General features: G+C 34.8%; 2 protein-coding genes across 9 annotated transcripts in view; one reads left to right on the forward strand and one right to left on the reverse strand.

Moving 5' to 3' along the window:
• Positions 1 to 24,408, reverse strand: part of SCLT1 (sodium channel and clathrin linker 1) — a 183,401-nt gene extending 158,993 nt beyond the window's left edge. For all 5 annotated transcript variants that reach the window (XR_008377638.1, XR_008377652.1, XR_008377655.1 and 2 more), the window contains exons 1-4: positions 23,927 to 24,408; positions 13,663 to 13,730; positions 6,494 to 6,549; positions 5,898 to 5,970 (exon numbers count right to left, since the gene is read on the reverse strand). Coding sequence is in view for 2 of the 5 variants with exons in the window: in XM_053580284.1 (XP_053436259.1) it covers positions 5,898 to 5,970; positions 6,494 to 6,549; positions 13,663 to 13,730; positions 23,927 to 23,960 (231 nt within the window). In the remaining 3 variants the exon portion in view is untranslated. The remainder of the gene's footprint in view (positions 1 to 5,897; positions 5,971 to 6,493; positions 6,550 to 13,662; positions 13,731 to 23,926) is intronic.
• A 126-nt stretch (positions 24,409 to 24,534) lies between these two features.
• Positions 24,535 to 26,639, forward strand: part of C1H4orf33 (chromosome 1 C4orf33 homolog) — a 32,703-nt gene continuing 30,598 nt past the window's right edge. For all 4 annotated transcript variants that reach the window (XM_053580541.1, XM_053580620.1, XM_053580692.1 and 1 more), the window contains exon 1: positions 24,535 to 24,610. The gene's annotated coding sequence lies outside the window, so the exon portion shown is untranslated. The remainder of the gene's footprint in view (positions 24,611 to 26,639) is intronic.

Consider the following 26,639-nt stretch of genomic DNA (forward strand, 5'->3'; position numbering starts at 1 on the left):
ACGGACATGGTCACCAACACATAGTAGGAAAGATGGTTAATCACTAACTAAAATATAATAAAGAGTAAAACGGATACTGTAAAGTAAATGGGATGAAGTTTCATTAAATCTCTCTGAGGGAACAAAGGGTTTTTAGGATTTCAAAAAGAAAGGAAGAGTATTTTGATAGGGATAAATATGAGTAAAACCAAAAGGGTAAAAAATAAGTAGTTATCTGTCAGCTAGAGTGAATGGACAAGTGCAGAGCACAAAAAAAGGCCACGTAAAATCACAGTTAAAATAAGACCTCAGTCAACTTATGGAATGTCCCTTAGTATGGATTGTGCACCCTCATCTAAAGGAGAGCAGCCAAGGCTGGAGTAAACTTTGGCAAGGGACAGGTAGAACAAGTAGTTCTCCAAACCTTTCTCCCTTTTAACCAGAGAAGCTCAAGGCAGCTTGATCTAAGAAGTCAGTAATATTAGCCAATTCTAACTACAAATCTGGTTTGAAAGGTAAACTTTCCCAAGATCCCTGCTGGGCCTGAATCACAATTAAACCAAAATGAATTAATTCACTACCAAATAATTGAGCACTGAACATGTATATAGTGATATAATGAGAGATAAAATAAGAAAGGCAGGTGCAGGGTCCTGAATGCCATGCTAAGGGACTTAGATTTAGATTTTATTGTAGCAACTTGATAATATTTAAACAAAATTGTTAAAAGTTGTAAAACTATCAGTGTATCTCAAAAAGTACTTATTAATTTTAAATAATTATGTAAGACATATATTGATTAGCTAAGATTAAAGATGGATCCTAACAATCACAAAAAATTCTTTACTACAAAATGGTATTTCAAAATATTTAGTATTTGGAAAGAAATAAAAATTACAAGGCACTTCTCACATCATCAAATTTTTCCCTACTACTTATGTTTTCTGGAAGAAAATATTTCATATAGAATCCTTTCCTGCTTTGAAGATATACTATTTTTTGACTGTGTCAATAAGTCATAAGAACTAGGCCTAATCAATAATATCTATGTGAGCAATTATTCCTAGAAGCAGCTGTCCACATCTTTTTTTCTCTCTCAAAGAAGTAGCAATTACTCTTATCTTCATAAACTCTTGAGATTTCTACTATAACTTTTTCTCTCATATAATTAATTCAGTGATCACCCTTAAGGGTAAAGAATGGCAAATGGAAAAACAAAGTTAAGCAACTAAGTAAAATTAGTGATTAAAGAACTATATGAATCAGATCATAAAAATATTAAAAGATTTTAATTTCAAGATAGCTAGCTATTTTATGTTATAACAATCAAAACACAATTTAGAGAGAGTGAATTCAGCAGAAACTTCAGATTCACTAGTCCTAAAAATAAAAGCAAAGTGCATTTGTGCAAAAGAGTATTTTGTTGCTCATTTCTTGAAATATTCTAGAAATAGTAAATGAATATTTTAGAAATATTAAATATTCTAGAAATATTAAATTAATATTCTAGAAATATTAAAAGGCATAATTGTGGTTGGCTTAAATTTAAATGACCACGGGTTAAAAAGCACACAGTAAAGAAAAAGAAAAGACTTACTTATGATAAAACCAAAATTACAATTTAAAGAAATGCTATTTAAAAAATTTGGGTCTACAGGATCACTTCATAAGTTTATATATTAGAGGAATAACCTTGAAAATGAAAGTATGTATGCAATGGAAGAATTTTAATTTATTTTTAGAAACTGTAAGCATTATGTGTTCTTTTAGTAAAGTTATACATTAATTGACAAACAGGAGATTGTTAAGCTAACTCTAACATCTTATTTCCATAAGCCCTAGCAATTAATCATCATCAAATATTCAAGGACCTTTTATGTCCAAGCATGAAACTAAGAGCAAGTATTAAGTGTGTCCACACACCCACGGCCCCAATCTGAAGAAATTGGTCTTTATGTTTTTACATAAAGTCATTATACTTTCTTCCATTTGCATTAAATTAAGTCAACCATGCTATCCTCGTCACAACTGAATTGATCCACGGATTGGTTAGCTGAACCAAATACAATCATATTAAAGCTCTAACATAAATTCTATTTAAGAAATACTTCTATTGGATGGTTATCCCAGCATCAGAAAGATCAAACTTTGTGGGGGGAAATGTTAAAGATATTTTCAGATCAAAGAAGCACATCGTAAATATTAGGTATATTCTAAAAATGTAGATTATACTGATTATAGATTATAGATTATACTCTGAACAATTCTGTGCTGTTATTCTAGTTCTCCATGAGCCTGTTACACATCTTAGGCCAGGGGTGGGGAACCTTTTCATACTGGAAGGCTGCATTAATTTAGCTGTAATCAAATAAGGCCTCATTCAAGAAACTTCACTAGATATACTTAAAAATGTGCATGTACATTATTTTGTAAAAATCTAACTACTATGTACTTAATAACTTCAAAGAATGAAAATAAAAATTATTTGATAATTTTAAAGTTAACTAACCTTTTAATGACTTCATAGTGTTTGCTTTTTGTTGGTAAGCATGTGAATATTTGGTTGCAACATGGAGGTCTGCAGTTTCAGCTGATTCTCTGGATGGGTTTAGATGGGTAGCAGTCATTTGTGACCTTAAGGGCATCTTCATTTGGATTAGGTAGGAGAATGTAGATTGGTAGCAATAAATGGTTGAAAGCAAGAAAGCCGTTTTTTAGGTGTGTTATCAGAGGCATGGATATTCTATTGCATTTTTCCACATTTCACTTGTATCTTACTCAGCACCAAACAATGACTTTAAAATGTTATCTACAGTGAGTTCAAGCAATTCCATCTGTAATTCTTTAGGTGTTTTGGTGATGTCAACTAGGTAAGGCTGAAATACTATTTTGACGGTGATGTCATGGTTCTCAAAGTCAGTGACTTTCATTGTATTCTCTACTTAACAGGTCTGTAATTGTTGTGTATTCTTCAAATGAATGACATAAAACATACTGCTCATCAATGACCTTTGCTAACTGAGGACAATGTCCATCTGAAATAACCTTTTGAAGTTTTGTTTTTATTTTAAATAGCTTTTTAAAAAATGCATGGACTTTTGGCCACATATCATGTAAAGACTTAATTTTAGCTTGCAGAGAAATATTCAAGTAGCTTTGATTTGACATATCACACAGAAATGCTGCATTCCTACAAAAATATTCTTTTAATAATTCACTTTGCTAAATCTCTTCTTCATAAAATTTAACTATCTTTTCTCTCTAAGTTAAAAGTTTGGCTAACACCTGTCCTTGTGATGGCCAATGCATTTTAAAATGATATGGCAAATCTACACTGAATTCCTCATCCTTCAACTTTAGAAACTGAGGATGCCATATTGCATCTGCATGAATATAGTTAACAATACTTATAACTTGTTGCAAAGTGTCAATTTAAATAGTCGCCTGTGGCTCAGAGGAGTAGGGCACTGACCCCATATGCCGGAGGTGGTGGGTTCAAACCCAGCCCCGGCCAAAAAAAAAAAAAAAACAACAACAACAATAAAATAGTAGCTTTAGCACAGAGATTTTGCTGATGCAAGATACAATAAAAAGAGAGAGCATCTGGATCTGTGAATACGTTTTTAAAACTGTTCAATAAACCCTTCAGGTTTTCCTGTCACGGATGCACATCTGAACATATCCTCACTAAATTTACCAAATTCAGTCCAACTTCACAACATTTATCTTTAAAATTGTTTAAGATAACTATTCCCCATGTTCTGTTGGCAGGAGTGCCCAAAGCAAGTAACTCTTTGTACTAAAGAAAATCATCTGGGGTGGCACCTGTGGCTCAGTGAGTAGGGCACCGGCCTCATATACTGAGGGTAGCAGGTTCAAACCCGGCCCTGGCCAAACTGTAACAAAAAAATAGCCGGATGTTGTGGCAGGCACCTATAGTCCCAGCTACTCAGGAAACTGAGGCAAGAAATTCACCTAAGTGAGACAAAGTGAGACTCTGTCTCCAAAAAAAAAAAAATCTTCTGAATGAAGTATAAAACCTGTGCTGAGTAGTATTAGTACTATCAGTTGATTCGTCCAAAGAAACTGAATAATATATATTTTCCTTTCAAAGTATTGCATGAAGTTGTTAAGTTGAAGTTTAATTCATGCTGCTGATCAGTTATAGTTCTCCTTAATAAAGGCAGGTGTTTGTACTTGCAATGTTATCAGGGTCCAAGCATCCTACAACTTTGACAACGCATTCTTTCACAATTTCTACATTACCAAAGGGTTTCTCTTTTTCCCTCAGTATATAAGCTACTCTATAAGTTGCCTCACTGGTACTATTTCCAGATCCTATTGCAGCTTAAAAGAATTGTCTTTGTTTTTGCTTTTTAATCTTTTAATTTCTGCAACATACCTTTTGTGTCTCTCCCTCTAATTTAAATATTTGTAGTCCTTATGAGTGTTACAAGGCTGATGAGCACTGAATTTTGTTAATGTTCATATTGCAATATCATAAAGCAAGCAGACTTGAGCTTAGGAGTTTGAGACCAGCCTGCACAAGACTGAGACTCCATCTCTAATACAAATAGAAAGAAAAATTAGCCAGGCATGGTGACAGGTGCCTGTAATCCCAGCCACTTTGGAGGCTGAGGCAGGATGATTGCTTGACCCAGGAGTTTGAGGTTGCTGTAAGGTTGATACCACAACATTCTAATCTGGGTAACAGAGTGAGTGAGACTCTGTCTCAAAAGAAAAAAATAAATAAAAAGACAATGAATCATATTATCTTTAGTAGAAACAAGATAATATTGCAATTCCCAATCCTCAATAAAAAAAATTTGTTTTCTTCTTTCAGCATTCTCTTGGCTTCTTTGAAATGATGGGCTGGTAAGTAGACAGAATTAAAAACACTGTCGAGCCATGCAACTCTTCACAAACTCCACTTCAAACAGACACATGGCATACCACTGTCAAAAGCTGATAACAGACTGTCACCCTCGACCCCCATAAACTCTCACTAACCATGCATAGTGGTGCCAGTCAGGCAAGGAAAGTGAGAACTAAATCTTGAGAGGAGTTAACCATTGACTTGGCACTTACGGCTTACTAAAATGTTCTAATTGTGCTGGTCATTTGGGTAGAATTATTTTGTTGAAACATTTTATTTTTTGGTATTTTAAATATGTTCATTTTAAAAATAAAATGAAAATATAAAAGCTGAACAAAAATGTATTAATAAAAGGATCTGTTCTATAAAAATTGGATTCAGCCAAATGGATGCACTTAAGGACTCAGAAGGCCACATGTGGCCTTAAGGTTGCAGGTTCCCCACCCCTGTGTTAGTTTTATAAGCCCTTGGACCCAAAATGATAATCTGCCTGTACAGACATCTCCTCAGTTTCTTCATTCTCTTCACTCCTAAAATAAACCTCTATTACTAAGAGGATTTTAGGAAAAAGCTGCTATAGCTTAAACCTATACTGGAAGTGGATCAATAGCATTTAAAAGATATAAGATAAAAGCATCTGATAGATATAATATTTGAAACTGGGAAAAAAATCCATTCTGCAAATAATGTGCAATATAAGTAGAATGAGGATAAGAAGAAAAGTCTAAAAGGATGTGAGACAGCTTGGGGTTAAAAAAAAATATAAGCAAACAAAATGAGATTAAAAGTTCTAAGTGTCTAAGAGAGATCTCATGCCAGATAGCAAGGGCAAGCAAATAACAGATTAAAAGATGAAACACAAGATGATCTTTAAACATACACATGCATGCACACACGAGGAGTATATGAACACACACAGGTGCACACGCACATACAGCTACATATTTTCTTACTCATGAATTTTATTTTAAAATGTAGTCTGTTTTACTTTATCTTTTCATAATAAAATATCACAAAAAGCTTCATAACTATGATTTCATACCTGATAATATTTCAGCTGCCCATTTAGTTGTACTAGAAGATTATCATACTCAGCAATAAGAGGAGCTAAAAAGCTAAAGAAAAAAATACAGAATTAAAAATACAACATATTCTGTTCCACCTAGTTTATTAAACATATAACAAGTAAAATAAACTATATATCAAAATTTGATGTTTAATTTACTCATAGGACTCGAAATTTTGCCTTTTTCCCGAAACCTGGGTTTTTAAATCTTTATCCAATTAATATTTTAGGTTGAAAACTTATTTGTGTACAGTGGCTGGCCTGTGCATTTTACGATGTTTAACAACATCCCTGGCCTCCACCCTTTAGATGTCAGTAGAACCCTTCACAGTTGTGGAAAACAAAAATGTTCTAAAAATTGACAAATATTTCCTGGTAGAACAGGGGAAAAATAGTTCATGGCTGATAATCACTCTTACAGACTTTGTAACACTCGCTTTTTCTTATCAATTTAACAATGATCATTTACATCAAATTATAGTAGGCCATAAAATAAATATTCTTAATACTAAAAGAATTATTTTAATGATAATTAAATATTAGGAAAAAATAGATTTCTGGTACTATTTTACCTTTGGTCAGTTACTGGGTTTCCTAATATGTCATCTCCATGTCCTCTGACAGATTTCTGTAACAGAGAATGTGCATCTTAAAATGTTTTCTCGTATAATTCCAGCCAAAACTGACAGTGGTTTAAAATAAAATACAATTAAAACTTTTAAAACCTTAGAAAATCTATTGGAATAATTCAAAAGAGAAAAAAAAACTCATCTCAACTGATAATGAAATGTATTTGGTAAATTTAATAGCCACACATAATAAAAACTCTTACCAAATTAAAAATTTGAGGACTTTTTCTTAATTTGATAAAAATATCTAGCAGAAACATGTTAAATACTATTCTTCTTAGGGAAACATAAGCACTGTGTTTAATCAGTAATAATATAAGGCTGCTCACTATCACTGCTCAAATTCAACGCTGTACTAAAAGTTCACAAGGCAGTATGCCCTGGGGGGTGATTTATACAACGGTTGAAAAGCAAGATACAATGCAATCATTGTTTATAGTTTGATCATCTACATCGAAAATTTCATGTAATATGCCAATTGTTACAATTAGTAAGAGAATACACTAAACGTCACCAGACAGAAGTTCACATTAAAAAAATAGCTTTTTTCAAATACCAGTAATAGTCAGAAAATAGGAGTAAATATCCTATTACTATTGTAATAAGGTAAACGAAAAATGTTATAAGAACTTACTGAGAAAATTAACTTTACTAAAGGAAATAAAAGAAAATCTAAATAAACGGTATTATATCATATTCACGTATATATGGAACAGTCAATATTTTGAGTATGTCAATTCTTTCTTTTCATTTCAAATTAACATGAGGGCACAAATGTTTAGGTTACATTGTTTTCAATTCTAAAGTAAAGCTTTGTAGCTGAGTTGTAGCTGAGCGCCTCACCCAGGGCATGCTGAACACCATCACATCGTGCACATTAGGTGAAATCCTGACAATTGTCCTCCCTCTTCCTGCCAATCGCATCCCTCCTTCCCCTTCCCTCTCCCTTCTCTCCCCTCGACCTTGCTAGACTATATTTCTGTGTTTTCTTTCATGTGGGCATGTATTTGTTTATACATTGGTTTCATATGAATACTGAGTACATTGGATACTTTTTTTTCTATTCTTAAGATAGTTTACTAATAAGAATGTGTTTCCACTCTACCCAGGTAAACACAAAAGATGTAAAGTCTCCATCTTTTCTTATGGCTGAATAGTACTCCATGGTATACATATACCACAGTTTGTTATTCCATTCATGGGTTGATGGGCACTTGGGTTGCTGCCATGTCTAGACAATTGTGAATGGAGCTGCAATAAACACTCTGGGGCAAATGTCCTTGTGGTAGAAAAGAAAATGATTTCTTTTTCTTCTGGGTAGACACCTAGTAATGGGATTATGGGATAAAATAGAAGGTTGAATTTTAGTTCTTCAAGAATTCTCCATACTTTTTCCCAAAGAGGCTGTATTAGTTTGCAGTTCTGCCAACAGTGTAAAAGTGTTACGTTCTTTCCACGTCCATGCCAGCATCTGCAGATTTGGGACTTTGTGATGTGGACTAATCTCACTGAGGATAGGTGATATCTTACGGAGGTTTTGATTTGCATTTCTCTGATGATTAGGGACAATGAGCATTTTTTCATGTGTTTGTTGGCGATTTATTAGTCATCTTCACAGAAGTTTCTATTTAAGTCTTTTGGCAACTTATAAATGGGGGCTATTAGCTCTTTCCTTGTTGATCACTTTGAGTTCTCTGTAGATTCTAGTTATCAGCCCTTTGTCAGATTCATGGTATGTAAATATCTTCTCTCATACTGAAGGCTGTCTATTTGCTTTAGACGTGGCACCCTTAGCTGTGCACATAGCTTTTCAGCTTCATCATGTCCCATTTATTTATTTTTGATGTTGTTGCACTTGCCAAGGTGGTTGTCTTCATAAAATCTTCTCTCAGGCCAATTTTGTCAAGCATTTTTCCACAGTTTCCTCTAGGATTTTTATTGTTTTGTGTCTTAAATTTACATCTTTTATCCAGTGAGAGTCAATTTCTGTCAATGCTGAGACGTGCAGGTATAGTTTCAGTCTTCTACATGTAGTTAACCAGTTCTCTCAGCATCATTTATTAAATAGGGATTATTTTCCCTAGTGCATGCTTTTATTTGGTTTATCAAAGATTTCATAGCAATATGTGGCTAGGTTCATCTCTAGGTTCTCCATTCTATTCCATAGATCTGTATCTTTATTTTTGTGCCAGTACCATGCAGTTTTGATCACTATAGACTTGTGTATAACCTGAAGTCTGGTAATGTGATGCCTCCAGATTTGTTTTTATTTCTTAAAATTGCATTGGCTATTTGGGTTTTTTCCTGGTCCCATATGAAACAAAAGTACTATTTTTTTTCAAGTTCTTCAAAGTATTACATCGGTGCTTTGAAGAGGATTGCATTATATCTATAGATCACTTTGGATATATTAACGATGTTGATTCTTCACAGCTATGAGCATATGTTCTACCATTTGTTAACGTCTTCTGCTATTTCTTTTCTCAGAGTTTCATAATTCTCTTCATAGAGATCCTTCACATCCTTTGTTAGATATATTCCCAAGTATTTTATGTTCTTTAGAGAGACTGTAAAAGGTATTATATCTTTGATTTGATTCTCAGTTTGACGGTTATTAGCACAGATGAAGGCTACTGATTTGTGGACATTGATTTTGTATCCCAAGATATCACTATATTCCTTGATCATATCTAAGAACTTTGTGGTTGAGTACCTCAGATTTTCTAAGTATAAGATTGTGTCCTTGGCAAAGAGTGAGAGTTTGACCTCCTCTATACCTGTTTGAATATCCTTCATCTCCTTCTCTTGCCTGACTGCAATGGCTAGGACTTCCAGCACTATGCTGAATAGCAGTGGTAACAGTGGGCAGCCTTCTCTAGTTAGAGTTCTAAGTGGAAATGCTTTCAGTTTTACTCCTTTCAATATGATATCGGCAATGGGTTTGTTGTAGATGGTCTTTATCAGTTTAAAAAATGTCCCACCCAAGCCTATTTTCTTAAGTGTTCTTGTTAAGAAAGGACATTATTCTTAGTAAAGCATCACAAGAATGGAGAATCATGAATCCTATGTACTCAATCTTGATATGAGGACAATTAATGACAATTAAGGTTATGGGGGGGGGAGCAGAAAGAGGGATGGAGGGAGGGGGGTGGGGCCTTAGTGTGTGTCACACTTTATGGGGGAAAGACATGATTGCAAGAGGGACTTTACCTAACAATTGCAATCAGTGTAACTGGCTTATTGTACCCTCAATGAATCCCCAACAATAAAAAAAAAAAAAAAAAGAAAGGATGCTGGATTTTGTCAAAAGCTTTTTCTGCATTAATTGAGAGAATCGTATGGTCTTTGTTTTTGATTTTATTTACATGGTGAATTACATTTATGGATTTATGTATATTGAACCAACCTTACACCCCTGAGATAAAACCCACTTGATCATGGTGTATAATTTTTTTAATGAGTTATTGTATTCTGTATGCTAAGATCTTATTAAATATTTTTGCATCAATAATCATTAATGATATTGACCTATAGTTTTCCTTTTTTGTTTGGTACTTTCCTGATTTTGGAATCAGGGTGATACTTTCTTTGTAGAACATATTAGAGAAGATTCCTTCCTTCTCTACGTTTTGGAATAGGTTATACAATATAGATACTAGGTCCTCTTTGAAGGTTTGGTAGAATTCTGGTGTAAAACCATTTGGTCCAGGGCTTTTCTTTTTTGGAAGATTTTGTATTGTTGATGCAATTTCAGTGCTTAATATAGATCTACTCAAAATTTCTAATTCTTTCTAGTTAAGTTTAGGAAAGTGGCACAATTCCAGGTATTCTTCCATTTCTACATTTTTATATTTCTAGGGATAGTTTTTTGTAGCAATAGTTGGACTCTTTGTAAAGTGCCAAATTATCAATTTCCTAAAATTATGGGATGATGCAAAATCATTTCTTCAAGGTTTTATCTGGGTAATTCATTACACAGAGAGTCTAATGCTATACTAACCAATACAATAGCCACAAGCATATGTGACTATTTAAATCCAAATTTAATTCATTTCAAATAAAAATTAAATAAAAATTTTATTTCTTCAGTTGCACAAGCCTAATTTCAAGTGCTCAAAAGCCCCTTGTGGCCAGTGGCTACAAAACTGGACAATGCAGAATTATATAACATTTGAGTAATTATCTTCCAGTGCCTACTACTTCACTCTCAGAGAGCAATGCCACTTGAAATAATTTTTACTTACACAGAAAACACAAAATAATTAAAGAAAGACAATTTAATTTAACACTAATCCTGAAGGGATCATTCAAGAAACCATTTTTTATTTAAAATAACTTCAGAAAATTCCATACAATCATAATGAAGGGAATAGAGTTTGTTAAAGTGATTGAATTATGAAAATACAATGAGCCAAATATTTGATATATGAAATATATATGCTGGTCAATACATTGCAAAACTGCAACTTTCAGTTTTTGTCTAAAAAATTTATGTACAGTATAATTAGTTACCATAAAGGTAACATCCATTCCCCTAAGAATAACATTCTTCAAAATGATTATTCTAAGGCAAGTCAAAACTTTTACTTTGATCCAAAACAAGGCTAAATGATCATTTGAGTAGTAATAACACTAAAGAATTTATTCATAATATGTAAAATAGTTTATATAGAAAACCATGTTTGAAGTCACAACTCAAAACACAAGAAATGAACATTAAACTTCTGTAGCTTTGTTTTCCCAGTATCAGAAAAACATCTGATAAAGTATATCATTTAACACAAGTCCTGGAAATTTTATGGTATTAGTATAAGGAGAGAGGGGGACACTTCCTTAGAACTTTCTCTTGAAAAACAAAACTAAAAAGTACGAACTGCTTGTATTTCCAATGCTGATTAGGACTTTTCACATTTCCATGACTTTGACTATACATATTTGACCCACTAAGTTCAAATCATATTGGAAGTTGAGCGAGCAGAAGGGAGGGAAGGAGATGAAGGACACAGTTGTTTCATTCATTCAACAGATAGTTATCAAGCACCTACTGACAAGGACTGTTTCCATACTTGGGAAACATGGTTGAACAAAAAAGGCAAACAGAAATTTATGAAGGATTTCTGTTGCTAAAGATACAATGACAAGAAATCTCAGCCAGTGCTCCAAGGTCCCACGAAACCCATTGATAACAGAAAATAAAACAATACAAAAAATTCTAATTTTTTTTCATAAGTTAGAATAATATTTTTGGGGCAAAGAACCCCCAAAGGATGCTCTGCATATGGCCCAGAATATGGGTGTTACTGCTAGAAAGGAGATTAATCTCCCTCTCATGCTTTCACACCTCCTCCCTTCTTACTATTGCTATCCATGCAGTAAAAAGCAAGACCCACAAGGATGGAAACCTTGAAACAGCAATGTGTTCTGAAAATATGGAGAACTGCAGGGGATTCTTAGGTAGTAACAATATGCTCCTACTAAAAACAAGATGAATCAAGATTTAAGTGTATGGGATTGCAGGACCAAATGGGAGGTCTAGCTTGAGTGGTATATGAATACCATGGAATAGTATTCAGCCACTAAAAAAGATGGAGACTTTACATCCTTTGTATTAACCTGGATGGATGTGGAACACATTATTCTTAGCAAAGCATCACAAGAATGGAGAAATAAGAATCCAATGTACTTATTCTGATATGAGGACAATTAAGGTCTCAGTATACAACGGAGGGTGGGGGATAGGGAGAGCTGAGAAAGGGAAGGAGGGAGTATGGGGGTCAAGGGTATGGTATATCTTTTGAGGGTGGCACACAAATAGAAGAGGGTCCTTATCTAACAAAAGCAATCAATGTAACCTGGTTCTATGTACCCTTGACGAGTCCTCAACAATTAAAAAAAAAAAAGATTTAAGTGTACGACTACAAGAATAGTATGTGTAAGAGGAGAATATGCACCTTCAGAAAATTAAAGGAGCTATAATTTCTCCAAAGAGTATTAAGTAGGGGAAGATTTATCCCTACTATAATCACAATGTGTAATGCGGGTTCATGTGAGTCACTGATAAGCTAGCTGGTAAAACTCCCTTTCATAATCAATTACCTGTAGCTTTCTGCAGATATGTTGCAATATCATGCCTAGAGATCTTCTGGAGCTTTAAATTCTATCTTTTTTAAGATGCCTTCTTTCAGGCCTATGCTTCTTTCAGGCCTATGCTATACATGATGCCTTCTTTCAGGCCTATGCTATACATGAAGTAGAAGCAAGAAACCTAAGAATCTGAGCAAAACTTAGAGGCTGTATTATGAAAGGTTTTCTATCATTTAAATGATTATACATATAGTTTTTAATTAAACATGCATCCACAGTAAATAGTGGATAGATAGCTTTAAGACCCTCTGGACCCTAGTCTGGTCTTTGGAAATGAAAATACAACACAGTAAGCTATGTATTTAGTATACACTAAGGAAAATATCTATAAGGATAAGTATGCGCAAGCCAACCCAATAAATGGCTCCTTTTTGACACCTTAAAAACAATTTCTTCATTTTTAATATGATACCTAAAATAATTTTAGTTCTATTTATAAGATTCATTCATGCAAAAGCAAAACATTCCTTATTGTTTTTTTAAAGAGTCATCACTAATCTAGGAGCCGCTATTTTTCTTTTAATATCTGTAATACAGGGTCTAACAATAAGTATACTTTTCTGGTTAAAAATTCTTTTTAACATATTATTTAAATAAGAAATCATGACAACCAAGGAAAGAAATAGTAAAAACAACACCATATACTATTTGCGTTTGTTTATGCTTCTGTCACAATTTATGAGAATGCAGAGAGTTAAAGCATACAACTATGTGTACCTTGAAAAAAATTTAGGATGTTTCAAAACCTAAAATAATTCTCATTTTAGAACTCAGACATTTTAATACCACATGTAATATATAAACTCCAACTCAGGGAAGAAAAGGCAATTTCTATGGACAAAGACTTTACATTCATTAAGCAAAAATAAGCTCTCCCTTATAAGAATCAAAGTTGTAAGCAAAATTTCACTGTGTTATAGGCAACTTCACAGGAGAATAATTCTAAACAGAATTTATAATTTACATACCTGTACAGATGAATATTTGGAAAAACTTTCTCTGTGGTACCACCTAAGAATTTCATGTAGTATTTGATCTGAAACAAACAGAAAAACCAAATGGGAAACTGTGGTAGCATTTAATAATGGAAATATTGTAGTTGTTATTTGATGTACTCAATGCAAAATGCCTAGTGTCCATTGCTTCTATAAAATAAGATGAATCATCAATTTCAACAGAACATTTTAGAACTTAAAAATAGGCCATTTAATACACCTAAGCTAACTAACTATGGCCAGTGGGGAAAAGAATTAACCGCAATGAACTAACTTTTCTCATTTCATTAACTTGACTTATCAGTCTCTTCTGGCTTGCTCTTCAAGTGAGCAGAAGTAAAAAAAATATTCTCCGTATTTTTTCATTCCTGTTACTAGAGAAGATAAGCTGTAGCCATATTCTTCAGAATTCTTAAAACTAGCTAAAACTCTTCCAGGACAAACCTCCTCATAGAGGAGAAATAACCTGACAAAGAATCCAAACTAAACAGGAGTGGGCAAATGACAAGGGGAAAAGAAAGTCCAGAATAAAGCCAAAAACTCTCAATAAATACAAAGCCATATTTTTATTCACATTCACAAAATAAGCATACATAGGACATAGCAACCAACAAAATGCACTCACACAGTCTTTTCAAGATCACATGGAACAATTAAAATGGATTATTTGCTGCTAATATAGCGTTTTAAAAACTTTCAAAGTCTATGATTTAATAAAAGAAAAAAAACTTTCAAAGTATTGAAGCCAAAGGGAATATGTTATCTGACAATGGCACAATAAAGAACCAAAATGTAAAGAAAAAACCCTCCATATGTCTGGAAATTAAGAAATCACTTTTATATAACCCATAGATCTCAGAAGGAATTACAAAATCAATTTGAAAGTACTGTATTTTGAACTACATAATGATGAAAATGTGATACATCAAAACTTGCTTAAAAAGGTATCTATAGCTTTAACTAAATATACTCGGGGAAAAAAGGCTAAAGCTATAAATCCATTCCAAAAAGTTAGAAAAAGAAACCAGAAAATAAAAAAAAAAAAATAGAAAAAAACTCACAAAAGAGATAAAAAATATGATAATCTCAGGTGTTATTTTTAAAAATCTGATGAAATTCAAGATATATTCATCACTAAGCCTTAGCAAAGTAGGACTAGAAGGGAATCCTACTATTATAACATAATAATCATGCTTAAGGATAATGTTGAAAACTTTCCCTTGCAAATCTGGAATCATGAAAGGATGAATTCTCATGACATTTACCCGACACTTTACTATAAGTCTAAGTTAATGCAATAAGACAAGTAAAACAAATAAGAGGTATAAAGGCCAAAAAAAAGAAAGAAAAGAAAAGAAAAACCTGTTCTTTTTCTAGTTACAAGTGTGTATGTGTTCAATCCAAATGAATACACATATAAATTCTTCAAATCAGTAATTAAGTTTAGCAAGTTTGTTGGATATAAGGTAAATATGCAAACATTAATTATATTTTTATATACTAGCAACATAAATTTAGAAAATAATAAAAAACATATTTATAGTACCATCAAAAAATATCAATTCCTAGAGTTTAAGACTCCTGCGTGGAAAACTATGAAACATTCAGGAGAGAAATTAAAGACCTAAATAAGTAGAGAGAGATATTCATGCTTTAGTGAAGTTCATATAATGATGTTGTAAATTCTCCCCCAACTGATCTATAGATTAAATGCAATTGCAATCAATCTGCATAAGAGGGTATTGTGAAAATTGAAAAATTGATTCTAAAATATAGATGAAAATCCAAAGAGAAAAGCCAAGACATGTTTACAAAAGTAGAATGAGGGGGAACAGCTTACTCCATCAGATATCAAGATATATTATAAGGCTATACTAATTTACACAGCACTAAAGTGGTGTATGAATAAACAGAACTGAATAATGGAGAGAATTTAGAATCTAGAAATATATCCATGTCTAGATGAGTACTAGACTTATGACTGAAGGGGCAGAGAGCAGTGGGGGGAGCAGGAGAAGAAATATGGAGGAAGAATAATCTTTTTGTAACTGGTTCTATGTCAACTGGTCATGCTCATGGAAAAGAATAAAACATCATTCATAAAAACCAATTCCAAGGGAACTGTATATCTAAACATGACTTCCAAAACAATTAAATTTCTAGACAATAACAAGAGAATATATCCATAACCTAGGGCTAAGAAAAATTTTTTGTCAAAACATAAAAAGCAGTAACCCATAAAATAAAAAACTAATAAACTGGACTACATTAAAATTAAGAACGTTTGTACCTCCAAGAGATTTTTGAGATCTCATTTTAAGAGAATAAAAATGCAAGCTACAAACAGAAAAGATATTTCTAACACATATAACTAAAAAAGGACTTATGTCTAAAATATACAAAGAAGTATAAATTAAAAGTCAGATAAACTTACAGAAAAATTGTAAGAAGACTCGAATGAGAACTTCACAAAAACATTACCAAAGCAGTCAATAAACACAGAAAAGTTGATCAATCTCATTAGGTATCGACAAATTAAAATTGTAATAAAATTGGAATCAAAATTAAAAATCAAGAATGGGTACAGGGGAAACTTACTAAATGCAGAATAATAGACGTCTACATACAATAACTAAGAAAATGCCATGAAGGCTACGCTGAACAGTTTGATGAGAATATTTCAGATTGTATATGAAACCAGCACATTGTACCCCTTGATTGCACTAATGTACACACCTATGATTTAACAATAAAAAAAAATTAAAAATCAAGTATTGGTGGGAATATGAAATAAATCAAATTTCTATACATTGCTGTGGGAATATAAATTAGTACAACTTTAAAACTAAACATAGGCTAGGACTATATCCAACCAAAAGGTGAGCACTTGAACACCAAAAGGCCATGACAAAAGATGCTAATGACAGCATTGTTCACGATGGCCCCCAAATTGGAAACAACCCAAATAGCCATGAAAGAAGAAAGGGAGGAAGGACCAAGGAAGAGGGCTGAATAGAACCTTCCACTGCTTATCTTCTCAAAGGAACAAAAAATTCAGAAACTATCAACACAAGAAAGCATCTTCATAAGAACCAAAAAAATGAAGTGGATGATCATAGTACTTAATTTTAATACAAATCAAGGAAAGAGGCATTACAGTGGGTAGTAAAGACAGTCTTGGATTGCCTATACCATCCCTCTCCTCCCGCTGGCAGAGAAAAAATCTGTGTGCTTAGAGGAGGTAGAGCCTAGGAGTTTGAGGTTGTATTAAGCTACAATGACACTACTGCACTCTACTTCGGGCAAAAGAGTGAGACTCTGTCTAAAATAAATAGATAGATAAATAAATAAAGTCCATGCTACCCAAAGCAATCCACATATTCAATGAGATCACTATCAAAACACCAATGACATTCTTCACAATAATAGAAAAAATAATCCTAAAATCTATATGCAACAAAAAAAGACCCAGAATAGCTAAAGCTACCCTGAACAAAAAGAGCAAAACAGAGGAATCTCATTACCCAGCTTCAAATGAAACTACAAAGCTATAGTAAGCAAACAGCAGGATACTTGCATAACACACACGTAGACCAATGGAACAGAATACAGAACCCAGAAACAAATCCACACATTTACAGTCAACTCATTTTTGACAAAAGTGCCAAGAATGTATGTTGGGGAAAAGACAGTATCTTCAATAAATGCTATAGGAAAAAAAAGATATACATATGTGGTAGAATGAAATACCCCCATCTCTCTCTGTATACAAAAATCAAATTAAAATAGATTCAAAGACTTAAAACTAAGACATTATATCACAAAACTACTAAAAGAAAATACTGGGAAAAACACTCCAGGGCATTGGTCTGGGCAAAGATTTCTTGAGTAAGACTTCAAAAGCACAGGCAACCAAAGCAAAAATGGGCACATGGGAATGAAAAAGCTCCTGTACCAGCAAGGAATCAACAGAGAAAACCCAAGAATGTGAGAAAACATTTGCAAACTACACATCTGACAAGGGTTTAATAACCGGAATATATAAGGAACTCAAAGAATTCAACAGCAAAAAAGTCAAATAATTCAATAAAAACATGGACAAAAGATCTAAATTGACATTTCCCTAAAGAAGACATACAAACAGCCAACAGGTATATGAAAAAATGCCCAACGTGAATCATTAGAAAAGTGAAAGTCAAAACTACAATGTGATATTACTTAGCCCAAGTTAAAATGGCTTTTATCCAAAAGACAAGGAATAATGAATGCCCCGAGAATGTGGAGAAAGGGTATCCCTTACACACTGTTGGTGTAAACTTAAATTAGTACAACTACTATGGAGAAGAGTATGGACGTATCTCAAAACAACTATATTAAGTTATTAATAGAACTACTAGGTGATTCCACAATCTCACTGCTGGGGATGTATCATCCAGAAGAAAGGAAGTCAGCACATCAAAGAGTATCTGCACTCCCATGTTTACTACAGCACTACTGACAATAGCCAAGATTAGGAATAGACCTAATGTGTCCATCAATGGATAAAGAAAATATGGTACATATACATAAGGGAAGATTATTCAGTCACAAGAAGGAATAAAATCCTATCATTATAATCTACAAATTTAATATTTTTCTTCATTAAATTAGGTCTTCTTTTACATAATAAATAATTTCACAGTGGCAAACTATCTTTTCATTGCTGGGACAACCCCAATATCAAAATGATTATATGTGTATGTATATATCTACATGCACACCCATACTCACACACATTCATTGCTGGATTCAATTTGTTAATATTTTCTTTTGGACTTTAGTTTCAATATGCAGAAGTGAAAATTATAAGGTATATAATTTTCCTTTCTTTCAAGTGTTTGTTGAGAAGTAGTTAAGAAAACAGAAACTGAATCTAGACTGCCTGGGTTCAAGTCCCAGCTCAGCCACCTAATGGCTATTAGTTAACCATGAATTTGTAATGGCACTTATCCAGAGGGTAGAAATATCAATGGGTATCGAACAGTATTGGCTATGAGAATAGTGAAGGAAAACTAAGCAACTAATCTCAGGATGAGGTATTACTGGGCATGTACTATACAGAAAAGCAGGGGCATGATCATATTAAGATTACTGAAAAGAGAACAGATGGGTGAATGGGCATTGTTTACAGCCTGTATAAGAAAGTAGCAAAGGCCAGGCATGGTGGCTTATACCTGTGATCCTAGCACTCTGGGAGGCCGAGAGGGTGGATTGCTTGAGTTCACGAGTTCGAGACCATTCTGAGCAAGAGAGAGACACCGTCTCTAAAAGATAGCTGGGCAGTGTGGCAGGCGCCTGCAGTCTCAGCTATTCAGGAGGCTGAGGCAGGAGATCACTTTAGCCCAAGAGTTTGAGGTTGCTGTGAACTATGACACCACAGCACACTACTAAGGGTGACAAAGCAAGACTCTGTCCCCTTCAAAAAAGACAGTAGTAAAAAAAAATTTGGAAGGGGTTAAGCAAACAGAAAAAATTGAAGTGTTCAAATAGCAGAGGACTAGAAGCAGTCAAAAAACAGTTATAGTACAAATAAGATATTAGAGTTTAAGATATGCAAGTAGGGCAACTTGATTAGGACTTCTGCTTATGCCCTAGACAAAATAATAAGAACCACCTTCCTGCCTGACACAGCAAAAAATAAATAAATGAATTAATAGAGTGCAGGACACTAGATGATAATGATAGGATGATAACGAGGGACATGAAACAAGTGATATTTTAGTTCCTGTGACTGCCGCAGCCTAATGACTTGAGAGATTTTCAAAGCCATGGCACAGAAACAAGAAATGCAGGTGTAGACTATTGGACTCTGTGAGTTAAGGAGATGGAAATGAAAGTTAGTGCAGACCAAGAGAACTAGAACTGGCAAGACAAAGAACAGAAGAGAAGGCTTCACAAAGAAAGAACTCTGCGGAACCTGAGACCTGCAGAGGTCCCCCCCACTTCCCGAGTACATAACAGAGTACTGAATAACTCTTTATGTACTAACTAAACTGAATTTGTAAAATTCCAAAAATATTTCCAAAAATAAAATTCCAGGTCTAGTTGGTATCATTGGTGAATTCTGCCACATATTTTAGAAAAAAAATAATATGCCAGGTATGGTGCCTCACGCCTGTAATCCTAGCACTCTGGGAGGCCGAGGTGGGTGTATTGCTTGAGCTCAGAAGTTAGAGGCCAGCCTGAGCAAAACTGAGATGTCCACCTCTACTAAAAATAGAAAAAACTAGCCAAGTGTGGTGGTGCATGCCTCTAGTCCCAGTTACTTGGGAGGCTGAGGCAAAAGGATTGCTTGAGCCCAAGAGTTTGAAGTTGCTGTGAGTTATGAAGACACCTGATGCCATGGCACTCTACTTAGGGCAACAGAATCATACACTGACTCAAAAAAAGAAAGAAAGAAAAGAAAAAGAAAAAGAAATAATACCTATTTTACATAAATTCTTGCAGAATAAACTGAAGAGGACAAAACATTTTCCAAGTAGTACACTGTTATTACCTGATACCAGATACCAGAACCAGACAGAAACATCAGAAGGAAAAACTCCTTCATGAACATATATATTAAAATTTTAAACAAATGTTTATAAAATCAAATTCAACAATATAGAGAAAGAATCATGACCAAGTGAAGTTTATCCTTGGAAAGCTGGGTGGATTTAACATTTGAAAATTAATCAATATAATTCACCCCAATAACAACAAACTCAAAATGAAAAAACATCTGATAATCTCAATACATAACAATAAAGCATTTAAAAAATCCAGCATTCACTCTGATAAAAATTCTCAGCAAACTTGGAATAGAAAGGAACATTCTCAACTTAACATGAACAGCTATGAAAAACCTACAGCTAGTATCATAGTTAATTCTGAAAGACAGATGCCTTCCCCCTAAGATCAAGGACAAGACATGGAGATCTATTCTTACCACTTCTGTTCAACACTGTACTGGAGATTTTAACCAGCCCAAAAAGGCAAGAAAAAGAAATGAAATGCATTAAAAGTGAGGGGAAAAAAAATAAAATTGTATTTATTTTTAGATGACAAGATTGTCTACGTAGAAAACCTGATGGACTCTACAAAAAGCCTACTAGCACTAATAAATGAGTTTGGCAAGGCTGCAGGGTATAATATGCAAAAACATATGTATTTCTATATACTAGCAATAAAAAATCCCTAACTATTTACAATAATATAAGAACTTCAACACATAGAGATAATGCTGACAAAAGAAGTACAAAACCTATGTATTAAAACCTATAAAACATTTCTGAGAGAAATTAAGAAGAAATGTATCAATGGAGAGGTACACATTCCATTGGTCAGAGGGCATATCATCTTTGGTAAAATTGACAAACTGATCCTAAACTCTTATAGAAGCACAAAAGACTTAGGATAATCAAACAACTATGAAAAAGAACAAACTTAAAAGGCTGACACTATTTAAGACTTAATATAAAGCTATAACAATCAAGACAGTGGGGTGTTGGTGTCCAGATTGACAAATAGATCAAAAAGAATACAGCTCATAAATAGATCCACACACATATAAACAAATGATTTTTAACAAAGGAACAAAGGTAATTCAATAGTTTTATTCAATTGAGCACACATATGCAAAAAAATAAAGCTGGATGCTTACTTTATATCTTGCAAAAAAATTAACCCTATGAGCCATTGATCTAAATGTAAAACCTAAAACTATAAAAATTCTAGAAGAAAATATAATCTATAGTTAGGCAATGATATCGTAGATATGACACTGAAAGCACAATTCATAAAAGAACCAATTGATGAACTGAACTTCATCAAAGTTAAAAACTTCTGCTCTGTGAAAGATACTATTAAGAGAATGAAAAGAAAAAAATATTTCTAGCACCACTTTCCATACCCCCCAGTACAAGAATGAATTCTTTCTTCTTTAGATTGATATACAAGTGCCTCTTTGAGCAGATGTCTAAGAACCTGTCTCTCTTCTTTCCTAGATAGAAGGTAGAAGAATTGTATTTTATAAAAATGCTAGAAGCTTACTCTATTAGGAGCCTGACTGGGTGTGGAGTTGCCTGTGGTTAGCATGCATAAAGCTTAAACAGTAATTATCAAAGGCCATGTCAACTAGGGTTGCCCAGTGAAAAGGTTTTGAGCAAGGCTACCAAATCAATTTGGAACAAAGAAGCAATCAAGACCAATAGAAGTCAATGCAAAGAAGGTCAGAGGCAGGGGAGGGGAGGACAAGCCACTTATCTTTACCTGAGCTGATGTTTAGGTGGCTCACCCTATGGGGCAACTCACCACCTCTAACTGACTTGCAAGATTCAGTTAAAGGGAAAAGGAGAGGGCCACAGACATCCAACATTCATTCTTATCTCCTCATGCAATCCCATCATTCCATGCCCCCAATTTCCTAAATAAACATAGTTATTTCAAGCCTCTAAATGGTTGCTTCTTCTGCTCCTTCTGCTTGAGATTTCCTTCTTCCTCCACCTCTCTTCTATGGAACTACCACTCATCTTTCAAGAAATGTTACTATACTTCCACTGATTCATTTGGTTCCCTCTAGTAGTTGGACCTCAGTTTTATCAAAGAATTCTGATTCATTCTTTTAAAAGCCATAGTTTCTAACTACTTCGGGTAGGCCTCTTAATCCTAGCCAAACTTTTTACCACCCAATCCCCGCCCCACACCACACAGATGATAGCCAGTTAGTTGTCTTTATGAGGTGAGGATATTCGCAGTTCAAACCTAAGAAATAATGCTAATATTATAGTGTCATTGTAGAGTCATCAATTATTTGAGGTAACATACATGGGCTCTTAATATGTGCCAGACACCAGGCTAAGTGCTTCATTTTCCTCTCCTCACTTAACCTTTACAACTCCATGAGAGTTATTTTATTCTTATAGTCATTTTACAAATGAGAACACTGAGGCACATAAACTTGTCAGAGGTAAAACATTTGTAAAGAGCTAGGAAATGAGTTCAGGCAGAGTAAATAAATCCAGAGGCTGAGTTCTTACCCACCAGTCTTTAGTGATTCAAAAATGGAACTTATAACTTTTTTCCTCCCTTCCTTGGTGCTCAAGCCAAAAACCAGGGTTTCCCTCTCTTTTCTCTCAAATGCCCTGATCTCCAATTTCTTGGTGCCCCCCTTAGTTCACTTTTCACCTGGATGTTGACAGTAGTCACCTAAAAGCACACTGCTATAATGCATGTTCTTCATAACAATCAGATGAGGCTTTCCAAATCACAATTTGATTATATTACTTTCAACTGAATTCTTCTCAGTGGTTTTTATAACCTGTGCAATGTTCCAAACTTAACACACAGAAGACAGAGCCCGTCACCATCCAGCCCCATTTTGCCCCTTCAATTCCATTTGCCATTTCCTACACGTGTAAACTTCCATATTCCATTTGAACCAGACTTGCTGTGAATCTTTAACAAATCAATTCCTAATCTCCTCATTGTTGCAAATACAGTTCTATTCAGGATACCCACACAATTCTTTAAACAATAAATTTATATGGGTACTTCAAGTTTCAGCTCTTGATTACAGTTTAATAATTTATAATAGTTAATATTTGTTTAGCACGATCTGTCAGATACTATTCTAATTCCTTCACCTATTTTATTGCTGATTTAATCATTTCAACAATCCTATGAGGAAATTGAGGGGAAAAGAATTAGCAGTTGTCACCACTTCCCTATATTTATGAAACTCATACATTTCCCTTTCTAAATTAAATTTGTGCACAGTAAAACTGTCCTCTTTATCTTCGCAGTGGCTATGCTTCCATAGTACCTGATACCTAATAGCAACGGAAGGAGCTCGAAAAACATCTTTTAACAAATGACCAGAGCTGCGCCTCTAGGTTTTAAACGCAGACTTGGAAACTCTTCCCGGCCATTAGCCCTCTTAATTTCTGCAGTGCGTGAGAGGAGCATAACAAACACGTTTCGTGTCTGGCAGAGTTTTGCGTAACCTTAAGGAACCTACAAGTATTTACCAAACAGCCCTGCTTAAACATATACACAGCCTCACGTATACCACCCAGCTTTTTCTGCAACTAACTTCCTTAAGTTTTTACAAATTTAAACGTACCCAACAGGCATTAAAAAAAAAATTAGTTGGTCAGAGTCAAAAATGACGACGTTATACACAACATATGGATTCTCAATAAAGAAATATAGAGCTTACTTTCATTTCTCAGCAAGTTGACTTCTGTGGCCATTTCGATACAATCTTAGTTTGGAGCTTTCACCGCCTTTACCTTCTCGCTGTGCGGGGGCCGGGGCTAGAAGAAACTAAGGCTACGCTCGTAGGTTGTCAAGCAATCGAGCGGTGTAATCAGCATCCTGCTCACGAGGCGTCAACAACCCCGCCGCGCTTCCTTCTCTTTAGTCCCAGACTTCAGATTTTTGGACTGCTGGAGATGATCCAAGTGAATTCTTTTCAAACGAATCCTACTCTGGTGCCAAGCGAACACAGGTTACAGGCGTTCCGCGGGTCACTCAGGGTCTTATCAAGCCACTTAGGAGAGCGCCGAGGGAGCTGGAGGACAGCTTGGTGGCGAGGTCCTTACAGAGCAGCGGAGGTGAGGAGGGCGACACCAGGACAGCTGGGAAGCCCCAAGCCGGCGGAGGAAGTCCCCTCGGCCCGCCCTGCGACTTTGAAAACGGTGCCCGGGACCGCTCCTTGGAGACGGTGACGCCATTACGTCATCACGCGGGCGTTTGCTCTTACGTCATCGCGCTTCCTATAATCCCAGCACGCTACTGGCTAGCTGTCAAGCGAAGGGCGGAGCTGTGAGAACCGGGATGACAGCCGGCTTAGCCTCCCGCTAGGCGCAGAGGCAAACTGGCCGGCCAGGGTCTCCAAGTGGTGAGGTCCAGCGTCTTTGTTGTTCGTTTGTTTTTTAAAGAAAATCCCAAAAATGTAAACATGGGCAGGGCACTAAATAAATACTTAAAATGCCTTAAGGATTTTTGTGTTACTAATACACTAAGCCCTTCTCTACCCAGTAAAAGATGCAGGTTCCTACGGCTGGGGGCGGAACCCAGACTGGCGTTTTCAGAGTCCCCCACCAAGGCTGTATCTCTGGAGGATTTCCGAGCGTGGATTTGGTAATCTCCAGAAGCTAAGTGAGATTCTGCCCCTTATGGGTCTTTAGAGAAAGGAGTCAGCTGTTGTTTAAATATCTGTGTGGTAATAAGGAGTGTAGTTAGAAGAACTCAAAAGATCCTGCAAATTCAGCAGCTATTATTTCAGAGATGTTTGTTTCCTCAAATAGATGGACAGAGAAAAGTTAATTTTTTTTGCAAAGTAAAGTAGGTAAAATGTACATTTGTGGATAGATTACAACTTCCATTTTTAAAATTGATTTTATTAGGTTTTAAAACAGATTGTTTTAAAACAATTAACATTGCAAGAAATTTCACCACTAACAATAAAAATGTTAACTTGAAGCTAGCCACTAGTTTTAGTTTATTTAATAGGTGTATTTTTGTAGGTTGAAGTAAAGTTCACTACACAAATGTAGCTTGATTTGGCTTAATTTTGTGGTCCTGTACTCACAATGTCACATAAACAAAGTAATTTTAGCAAAATGCATCAAGAAATTTTAAAAATATGTCCAAATGTGTCCAGTTAGGTATTTGAAGGCCTACGAAGTGCGTTACTACATAAGAAAATAAAATGGTCTCTCCCTCTAAAAGCTTGCCCTTAAATATGGATGTGTAGCTAATAACTATTTTTAAAAGGTTTAATTTAGCTTTGAGTAGGTGAATATTGAACTTGTTCTGGTTTTTAGTGACCACAGAGTTAACACAAAAACGTGTTGGAAGGGAAAACTAAGTGCACAAGCTCCTCTTTTTTGAAGTTGAGTGTACAACTCTTTCTCCCTAAACTTCTCACTGACTTTCCACCAGTTTGTGATTTCTTTTACATTTGAGCCTTGTATATTATCACATGGTATTTTACTTGCCATGAAACTCATAGTTATAAGCTTAACTCTACATTTACAGTCAAACTTGATATGAATGAAAACAAAGATTACCTTCTGGATATAAATAATGTGTGATATTTACATAAATTCAATATGGGAATTTTTGTCTGCTCTCAAATTATTTGGCGTATATGATCAGAGTCAATACAAACTGTTGTCTGTTGTTTCTGCTTTTCTGTGGGCTATAAGCCTTTACTAGTTGAATTTTAATGGAGTTTTGTTTTTGTTTTTTTGAGACAGAGTTTCACTTTATCTCCCTTGGTAGAGTGCGGTGGCCGTCACAGCTCACAGCAATCTCCAACACTTGGGCTTAAGCAATTCTCTTACCTCAGTCTTCCGAGTAGCTGGGACTATAGGCACCCGCCACAACGCCTGGCTATTTTTTGGTGCAGTTTAGCTGGGGCTGGGTTCGAACCCACCACTCTCAATATGTGGGGCTGGTGCCCTACCCACTGAGCCAAGCGCTACCCTTAATGGAGTATTTTCAAAATAATTTTCCTCATTAGAAAATAAAGTTGTGATGATTGCACTTATCCCTCACTAGAGGGGATACTTTAAATCTCCTGAGGTCTCTTTCCACTTCCTCCATCTTAGTACCCTGTTTTCCCGAAAATAAGACAGTGTCTTATTTTAAGGTGTGCTCCCAAAGATGCGCTAGGTCTTATTTTCAGGAGACGTCTTATCGTTCCTGTAAGTAGATCTTATTTTCCGAGGATGTCTTATTTTTGAGGAAACAGGGTACTTATTTCATATGTCCTCCTGCAGTCTCTATCATGTTGTCTTTTAATTTGTTTTCAGGATACATCATGCCTGAAACTCAAAAAGGGTTTAGTAAATACCTGATGAAGGATTTAAAGAATTCAGTGAATTTGCATAAAAAATATCTATTAGTATAAATTGAGTACA

Source organism: Nycticebus coucang, chromosome 1 (genome assembly GCF_027406575.1).
Source record: "Nycticebus coucang isolate mNycCou1 chromosome 1, mNycCou1.pri, whole genome shotgun sequence".
Taxonomy (NCBI): Eukaryota; Metazoa; Chordata; class Mammalia; order Primates; family Lorisidae; genus Nycticebus; species Nycticebus coucang.